General features: G+C 52.1%; 1 protein-coding gene across 1 annotated transcript in view; it reads right to left on the minus strand.

Moving 5' to 3' along the window:
- Positions 1-9,555, minus strand: part of PACSIN1 (protein kinase C and casein kinase substrate in neurons 1) — a 52,675-nt gene that overhangs the window by 4,863 nt on the left and 38,257 nt on the right. Inside the window, exon 2 of the mRNA XM_006907356.1 lies at positions 881-1,006. Coding sequence (XP_006907418.1) covers positions 881-943 — 63 coding nt within the window. The 5' untranslated portion in view covers positions 944-1,006. The remainder of the gene's footprint in view (positions 1-880; positions 1,007-9,555) is intronic.

Here is a 9,555-nt window from a genome sequence, read left to right on the forward strand (position 1 = left end):
GCCCTGCCCTCCGCTGCGTCCTGCAGGGGGCGCCCGCGACGGCCATCCCGGCCGGCCTCCTCCACCTCACCATTCCGAGGTAACGCACTGGGAACTCTGGCCCTTACAGAGGCCTTGGCATTCCCTGTCACACCCCACTGTTTATGCACTCCTTCATCCCACTTTAAAACATAATTTCGTCGCTGCCAAGAAATGCAGAAGAATTTTTATCATTTGGACTTGGGCTAGAATGAATTATTCATTTTGTTCTTATGAGCTAAATCTATTATATTTATATGGAGTCATATAAGTATTGAGTTGAGCTGCAGCTTCTTGACATAATATTATGTTTGTAGACATCTCATTAAACACTTATTAATTTAGGTTTGGCAGTTATCACTTTGGGTTTCATAAGCCAGTAGAAAAATTTTCTGGGTCTTAAGTATTTTGGGAGGCTCTGAAATACTGGCCTGTCTCCACCTCTATGTTGCTGTGGGGTTCCCCCAACTCACTCCATTTCTCTGTGACCAGTGCTCTATCTTCTGCCCACTTCACAGGTAGGGGCAGGGAGCTGCTATGAAAGACTGTGTAATCTGTAAAGTGCTGCACCTGCCTGTGTGAAGTGCCAGAGTCAGAGCCAGGGACCCCAGAGTAGTGGGGTCAGGAGGCGCCTGCTCCACATCATTAAATGTCATGGGATCTCTCCACGGGCAGAGGGGCTCCAGGCTCAGTGCGCGGTAGTAGCCACTTCTTGGCAACCACTGCCTGTTGGATACTGAGGGCTTTGGGGGGACCCAAGGGGATGGGGAGAAAGGCTTGATATCACGAGGCAGGTGGGAGCCTGGCCTCCACACAGCCAGGCTGTCTGGTCCCCAGGACCTGAGGAGCATCAGAGCCTCACCTCCCAGAAGCTGTCAGTGGTCTCCTCCGGAGCTAGCGAGGCCTCATCGTAGGAGCCAGACATGGCGTGGCCGTCGGGGGATGGACAGGTGCGGAGCGGCGGTCAGCAGGCTGGGCTGCTCATGCGCTGGGAGGGCAGGAAAGAGATTCCTGGAGATGAGGGACACGTCTCACATGCCCCCTTCCAGGCCTGTGGCCCCAACTTGCTATGGGGATGAGGGCTCCATAGACCTGGGCCTTGCATCGGGATGGGTACTGCCTGCCCGGGGATTGACTCACCATCCTGAGGGTAACACCATGTCACCCTGTAGCATTCCTCGTGCCTCCCCATCTCTCTTCCATGAGCCCTTTCTCCATCTCCTTTCCCTCTCCTCTACCCCAAATCCATCCTCCAGCTCCAGTGTGAACACCTCTTGCCCTGACCACCAGAACCCTGGTGCCCACCCCTGTTTTGTGTTCTTGGACTGAGAGCTAAAAGTTAGGTCCACACAACTGAATATTTGCATTATATAAATCTGTGGTTTACTTCATAGACACACAGGTCCTCAAAGTCGGCAATCAGGCTTATCTCTGTGTATGTCCAGCACCCCATCCCTAGCACCGGGCATCCTGTAGGGCCCATAAGAGCTCATTAAACCCCAGGTAGCTTCTCAATCTGCCCCGCTCGGCACCACCCATCCTGACCTATCTGGATCCTTGCACCAGGTCCAACACCCACCTAAGCTCCCTTCCCCCACCCCCAACCAATGCAGAATCCCTGGTCTCAGCCCCCAAATCCTCTCCAAACCCCCCACCTGGAGGCTAGACCCTTGACCCAAGCCCCTGGGAAGCTGGCTGCAGGCCTTCTCCTGCCCTCCAGCTAGGCCGAGTGCCTCCTCAGTTCTCTGGGCTGCTAGGCCTTATTAATGTCCTTTTGGTTGCCCTGGTGCCCAGCCTCAAAGGCCTCCATTAGCAGCTTCCATGTCCCCTAAGAGTCCTGGACATGGAACTTCCTGGCCCACAGGTCAGACCGCTGCAATCTCTATGAACAGGAGCAGCTGTGTGTGGCCTGGATCTGTCAGCCAGCATCACGCTGTCCAATCTAGGTCGAGTGCTGCCCCAGGTCTGGGGCAGGCACTACCCTACTCCCATCCCCCACCCAGGACTCACTGTCACCCCAGGCAAGAATGGCTCAGTCATCAGGAGACAGGACCCAGAGGGCCAGAGGCCTGGACTTCAAAGGGGCTGCCAGCCTCAGTGGGGACACCTCCCTGCCTCTGCACTGCAGCCTTGGGGACTGTGAACCCTGATCACTGAGCACACTGGCGGAGTGGAGGCCTCTGCAAGATTCAGCTGGCCCTCAGGCTCAGGGAAGGTACACGAACACATGAAGGTCCTGGGACAAGGATGTCCCTCCTCCCTCTGGCTTCAGTTTCCCCATCTGTCCAGGGCCAGTGCTCCTTTCCCAGTTAATAACATAGTATTGCCTCCTTGCAGCTCTCAGGCACTAGATATATTTTGTTCCTTTCCCCTTAGCAAAAACACAAAAAGGCAAACTTTCCCATAAACTCATGCACAGTGGGAATGGGTGAGAGGGAGGGCAGCTGGATTTCATCAAGGGACAAAGAAATGAGTCTGAATTTTTTTCTTCTTAATTGGGCACTTTTCACTTATATAGCAGTATTTGCTTCATAAAGAAAACTTTGATTTAGATATGGAGAAGTAAAAGGCAGGGATACTTAGGACTTTCAGCCAGGTTAGGTAAGTGTCCCTGGGCCCAAGGCCATCTAGAACCCTTGAAGTCACATAGAACTCTGTTCTTCGGGATCCGCACAGTGTGCAGTGTCATCAGGCTGGTGTTAGGGGCAGGAGCGGGATGGAGGGGAGGGACATTCCCTTATGGGAGTGAAGGTAGTGGGGAAGTGACTTGACACAACCTTGGTGGGGACAACTTGGCGTCCCTCTCTCACCATCACAGAGGCATACTTCCCTCATCCAGAAGCATCATGTGGGCAAACTGATGCTGCCCAATTGGATTCACTGAAGCACTGCTTGTAAAAGCTGAAGGCCAGAAAGAACCCAGATGCCTGTCCAGGGGGCTGGTTAAGTCAACTGTGGTGCAGGCCTGCAGAAGAATGCACTGGTCCTGAATGACCCTCCCGAAGCCACGTCACTAATGCCAAAGGAGCAAGGTGCACAATGGTATGGCTGAGGACGCCCCTGTTTGTATGGGTACTTTTTGAAACGGAGTAACAGTGGTTACATTTGAGGAACAGGGTGGCTGGGGGATGGGGTGGGAGATTTTGTGTCGGTGCTCCTTTTAGGCCTTTTAAATTTGCCTTGTATGCTCAAGTTGCATATATTTTTAAAAAACCCTCCAGCCTGTGTTGGAAGAGAGTGGAGGAAGCTGGGAGCCAGGACCAAGGGCGCACTCAAAGCATGGAGAGAGGAGACAGTGCACCTAAAACCTGGCATCTCAGGCTAGAAGGGAATTCAGGATGGCAGAGACCACTCTCCACCCTGTCTAGACCCAAGCACAGTGGGACTTGCTGTGTAGGCAGCTGATAGGTGCCCCAGGCTCCCAGCTGAGGTAATATGTATCATAGAAATAACTCTAGCCTTGGGGTCCCTGCTCTGTTACCAAACTGATGTGTGAACTTGAACAAGCCACATGGCCTCGCTGGGCCTTGCCATGAAATGAGGATGATACATCCAAATTAAGGATTAGATGAGATGGCAAGGGTCTAGCCCACTCCAGCCCCAGGCTAGACCTGCACACAGGAGGATCAGGGAGACCGGAAGCCAGGGTTGGGGAGGAGATGCAGGAGCCCCCACGCACCACATGGCCAGTTACCACATCCCAACTGCCCCTGCCTCAAACTCCCACCCTGGGGGCAAGTGGGAGGCTTAACTCTTACCAAATGCCATATCCTTCCTGAATAGCGATCAGTAGTAGCTGCCATCACTGAAAACACTGCATCTCTCAGAGTCGGGAAGCTGGAGTGGCCGGCATCTGCCATTCCCCACAGGCAGGCCCAATACGCTCTTAGCTTTCCTCAACCCATCAAATGGCATAATGCCCATCTGATTTTTTGTGGCCCTGAAAGCCATTTATCATCAGTAATAATAGCTGGCATTTATGGAACATATCCTTGGTGCCAGGGACAGTTCACATGCCTTAACTCATCTAATCCTCACGACAACCACACAGGCAGGTGAGATTCTCACCCCCACATTGTAGACGAGACGAGAGCCCAGAGGCTGAGACATGACTGTGAAAGAGCTTGTCAGCTCTCACTATTGATTTGTCACCATTGCTGTTGTAGTTCCATTTCAGCGTGGGCTCTTTTTGTGGAGCCAGGGAAGGTGCCAGGCTTTCTCACCAAGAGGATGGTGAAGCCCTAGAATGCAGAATGGGGGTCTGGGGCTCTGGCTCCAGCTCTATTGCCTGCCAGTGAGAGCTTAGCTAAGTCCAACAAGGGGGTCTCAGTTTTAAAACTCATATTATGGAAAACAATATTTGAGTTTATTTTGAAGAACAAGTGATAAAAGCTCTTTTTGTAAAAACACAGACCACTATGGAAATGTGAAGTTGTCATGCTGGCGTGGACCTTTCCTTTAGGGAGAAAGAAAGGAGCCCCAGGTATCCTTCTTAGGACCCAAGCCTAATGCCAGCTGCCTCTAAGGGACCCTGGAGGGCAGGAGCCTTGGTCATTTTCCATCTACTCCTGGCTTGAAGGGACAGAGGAATTAAGAGGATGAGCCTGAACAAGGCAGGTCTGGTGCGGACAGCACTGTGGATTCCTACGTCATTAGTCACTAATGACCACAGGCCTCGGAGTTACCCCAGCTCCTCTTTCTCCTCCCACCCCACACCCAGCCCATCAGCAGAACCTGAGCTCTACTTTCAACTACCCTGGTCCCTTACCTCCCTGAAGTAGCCTCTTCACTGGTCTTCCTGCCTCTGACTTTGTTTCTCTCTCTCTCTCTCTCTCTCTCTCTTGGTGACGTTGGTTAATGAACTCAGTAAGTTCTCTCTCTCTCTCTCTCTCTCTCTCTCTCTCTCTTACACACACCCACCTCCCTGCAGGTATAGCAGCCAGAGGGAAATTGGTAAAACCTGTCAGATCCCACCACTGCCCTACTCGGAACCCTCCTGTGACTCCCCATTTCCTCTCAGTATAAGTTCAATTCCTTGCCAAGAGGCCCTGCATAACCTGCTGTCTCACCCCTCACCCCTCTGCTCTTACCTTCCACTACTCTCACTGTCCTCCAGCTCCACTGACTTCCTTACTGTTCCAACCTCAGGGCCTTTGCACCTGCTAGGAATAGTCTCCCCCCACCCCTAGATTTCCAGGTCTGCTCAAATGTCATGACTTCCCTCCACTTAAACTTGCAACTCTGTTTCCACCCCCAGTACCCCCCACCTTCTCTCTTTCCTCACTCTATTATTCTCCACAGCCCTTGTCACCATCTGACAGGCCATCAACATTAGAATACTCATCATGTTTAGTGTCTTCCTCTCATACTAGAATATCAGCTCTGTAAGGTCAATGATTTTGTCTGTCTGGTTCTCTGCTGTATTTCCAGGATCCAGAGCAGTGCCTTGCACATAGTAAGTGCACAATACATTTTTGTTCAATGCATGAATAAATGCCAAGGACCTTCTGGAATAATCATTCATTAAATACAGAAGAACTGACTTCTGTACCCCAGAGCCAAACACAGTCACCTATACACAACAGGCATTAAATAAATGTCGATAACGAGGGTGACACAGATCCTACCTGTTCTGTTTCCATGCCTCCTACTTCTCCTGGCATCCCCTTTCCTACCTCTTGGCCAGCCCCCAGTGTCCATTTCCAGGGTCTCTTTCTCCCTGATCCCCCAGGATGATTCTGCCCTCAGGATGGGGCCTCCCCATTCAGGGATCCTATAGGACGCAGACAGATTAGGTATCAACAACCTCATCTGTTACGTTAGCCCTCTCTTCACTCTTCCTTTAGAGCAACTACAACAACCATTTTTAAGTACCTACCATGTTCCAGACTCTTCATACACTTTATTTCTAATCCTCATAGCAACCCACTGAGATGGGCAGAGATTTCTCCATCTTCTCTGAGACTCAGAGAGGTTAAATAACTTGTCCACGGTCACACAGCAGGGAGAAGGCACAGTCAGATCCATAAGTCCTTCCTCTGCCCGCTTCAGGTGCCCAGTCCAGAGCCAGCACTCCATGGGTGTCACCCTAGCCCTCCTGGCCTAAGGGGACCAGCTCAGCTCAAACCAAGGCAGGGCCATGAAAAGGCAGAGCTGCCTCCTCCTCACCCAAGGTGGGTCTCAGGCCCCACAAACATTCCCAGAAGCTCCTTCACTCTTCACCTCACCCAGAGATGGGGCCACACAAGGACTCTTACCAGCTTCTGCTGGGGCTTCATATGCATGCTTCAGGTGCCCAGTCCAGAGCCAGCCCTCCTGGCCTAAGGGGACCAGCTCATCTCAAACCAAGGCAGGGCCATGGAAAGGCAAAGCTGCCTCATCCTCACCCAAGGTGGGTCTCGGGCCCCACAAACATTCCCAGAAGCTCCTTCACTCTTCACCTCACCCAGAGATGGGGCCACACAAGGACTCTTACCAGCTTCTGCTGGGGCTTCATATGCAACAAGGATCCATGCTCACTCCAGCTTCTGCTCCTTTGTTCACCCGTTCCCTCCTGCCTAGGATGCATGCTATCTTCCTTCCCATCACCTACCTCTCCCCAGAATAACCCTCCTTCCCTTCAAGAACCATCTCAGTCCCTGAATACCCCAGTGTTTGCCTACCTCACCCCTACACCCTGGTGCAGCTCCTAGTCACACCCTGCCACAAACCATGTCTTGCTGGTTCAGGGTGGCAACCTACTCTCCCAACAAGCCCAGTAACTCCCACCAGATTGTCACTAAGAGCACTGCCCCTGGGGCCAAACAGAATAACTGGGTTCAAATCCTGGCTTTGCCACTTGTTGGCTGTGTGGCTTTGGCAAGTTGCTTGAACTTGCTGTGTCTGTTTCCTCATCTGCAAATGGAAGTGATGATAACTACTCCGTGGACTTGGTGTGAGGATGAAATGGTACTCAGGAAGCACCATTTAAACAACAACAACTACTACTACTACTACTACTACTACTACTACTACTACTACTATTATTATTATTACTACTACTACAGCGTTTATCAACCGTGCTTCTCACAGCTGCAAAACTTTCAAAACAGGAGACTCTCATCTCTCTGGATGATGTCACACCCTCTTTTCTTCTCTGTGTCTAACATCCCAGCAGACCTTTGCTATGAATTGAATTATGCCCCTTTGCAATTCATATGTTGATGCCCTACCTCCCAATGTGACTGTATTTGGACTTTTAGGAGGAAAGTGAGGTCATAAGGATGAGGTCTTAATCCAACAGAATTGGTGTCCTTATCAGAAGAGGAGGAGAGAGATCTCGCTCTCTCTCCATGTGCATGCACTGAGGTAAGGCCACGTCTGGACACAGAGGAAAGTCAGCCATTTGTAAGCCAGGAAGAGAGGCCTCACCAGGAACCCAATAGACTGCCACCATGATCTTGGACTTCCAGCCTCCAGAATCTTGAGAAATAAATATCTGTTGTTTAAGCAGCCCAGCCTATGATATTTTGTTCTGGCTGCTCGAGCTGACCAAGACACCCTTCAGTGACTGTTGGGCTTCACCTAGGACCCCCAGGTCTCTAGGTCTCCTATGAAAAGATCCCAGGCCAAACTTCCTCTGGCCTTCTCTTTGGGTTTAAACATCAGGCATCCCAACCATCATCTGCTCGGAGGTAAAGTCCCAGGGCTGTCCCCAAGGGGCCTCCCTTCAGAAATGATGAATCTCTAGGGATTGGGGGTGGGGGAGGAAGACGATGAAAACACAAACAGGGGGACAGAGCGAGCCAGAGCCAGATCTCACCCAGAGAGGCCCCAGCAGAGGAGACCAGGTGGGCTTGCTGTAGCTTGGAAAGGTTTAAAGGCACTCTACCTCAGTTCCGCCGGCTGGCCTCTCCCCCTCTTCTCCCTAACCCATTCCTTGGACTCTGATCTTTGGTCCTTTACCTTCCCTATCCTCTCCCTTCTTCCTCCAGCCCCACCAAACCCAGGCCCTCTCTCTTTCCTCTAGAAAATCATCCCAAAGGCAGCTCCTACACAAACCTGCTCCCAGGCCAAGTGGAGGAGGCAAAATCCCATTCAGCCTCTAGGGAGACTCTAAGATGGCTCAGCAGGGAACAGATCGCCCCTCCCTGCATGGAGTATATACTCTAATGCAGGCAGAAAGCCAAGAAGTGGAAAAATATCACCTTGTTAGGCGGTGACAACAGTTAAGAGGAAAATCAGGCAGGGTAAGAGGGTTCCAGCCTCGAGCAATGATGGCAGAAGTTGGGGTATACACAGCTCCCTACCCTCCTGATGGCTAAGTCTGAGGTGTTTCCCACACTGGTTCCCAAAGGTGCTCCTCGGGACCGATCCCTAGTTGCCCGCAGTGGGAACTGGCTTGACAAAGCACCCTGCCTATTTCACCTCCACACTTTCAGTGTCTCCGGAGACCCTCCTCCCAAATGAACTGCTCTAATCAGATCCTTGTCCCAAGTTCGGCTTCTCGGGGGAGCTCAAACTGAGACACCACAGATGGGGAGGCAGGAGTGGAAGCTGGTAGAAAGACAGGCCCCATCCTCTCTGCTCTGGGTGCAACTCTTTCCTCGAGACTAGTCATCCCACACTTGGCCCCTCTGCAGAGGTCTGTACTGTCCTGAGCCCTGTGCATCTGTGGCCTCCTGGAGGGTGGGGGCCAGGTCTGGTCACTCTGTGGGCAATGCTTCTGGTGGATGTGCAGCAGGCTTTCCCACAGAACTGTGGAATGGAGTCTAACCAGGCCCCTTCCTGGTCAGCAGCACTGGGAATGGGATGCATACAGCTCACTCTCCTCCCCTTCCTGGGCAGGTAGAGCTGTCCTGGCCATGGCTTGAGCAGAAAAAGGCAAGAAGGATAGACCCAGTCCATGCAGGATATCCTGCCAAACTCGATGCCTCCAGGGCAACTTCCCAGCCACAGGGGCATTAGATCCCTTCCCCTGTGAGGGCTGAATCACAGGGCCTCCGTTATAGCATGGAGGCAGAGGCCAGTCGCTGAGGCAGAGACTCCTGGCTTTAAATTGCAGACCTGATCCTTATGGTGCAGCCCTGGGCCAAAGCAGGACGCAAGACAGAAAACTCCCTGCCCTTGTGGAGCTGACATTCCAAAGGGGCTAAACAGACAAGAAACCAGATGAATAAGTAAATGATCAAATGTATTAGAAGGTGACAAGGGATGTGGAGAAGAATAAGACAGGGAAGGGGACAGGGAGGGATGGTGGGGGTTAGGAGTGAGGCTATTTTACACAGGATGGTCAGAGATGGCCATTCTCAGAAAGTGACATTTCAGCAAAGACCCAAAGGAAGTGAGGGAGGGAGTCATGCAGAAATCCGGGGGAAGAGCATCCAGGCAGAGAGAACAGCCAGCGCAAAGGCCCTGAGGCAGAAGCATGGCTGCCATGGTTGAGGAACAGGGGGCCAAGCGGCTAGAGCAGAGTGAGTGAGGTGCAGAGGGGTGGGGTGAGGTCAGGAGACTGGGAGAGGATGCAGGTCACACGGGGCCTTGTAGACCAGAGTAGGG

The sequence above is a fragment of the Pteropus alecto genome, unplaced genomic scaffold (genome assembly GCF_000325575.1).
Source record: "Pteropus alecto unplaced genomic scaffold, ASM32557v1 scaffold202, whole genome shotgun sequence".
In the NCBI taxonomy this organism is placed as follows: Eukaryota; Metazoa; Chordata; class Mammalia; order Chiroptera; family Pteropodidae; genus Pteropus; species Pteropus alecto.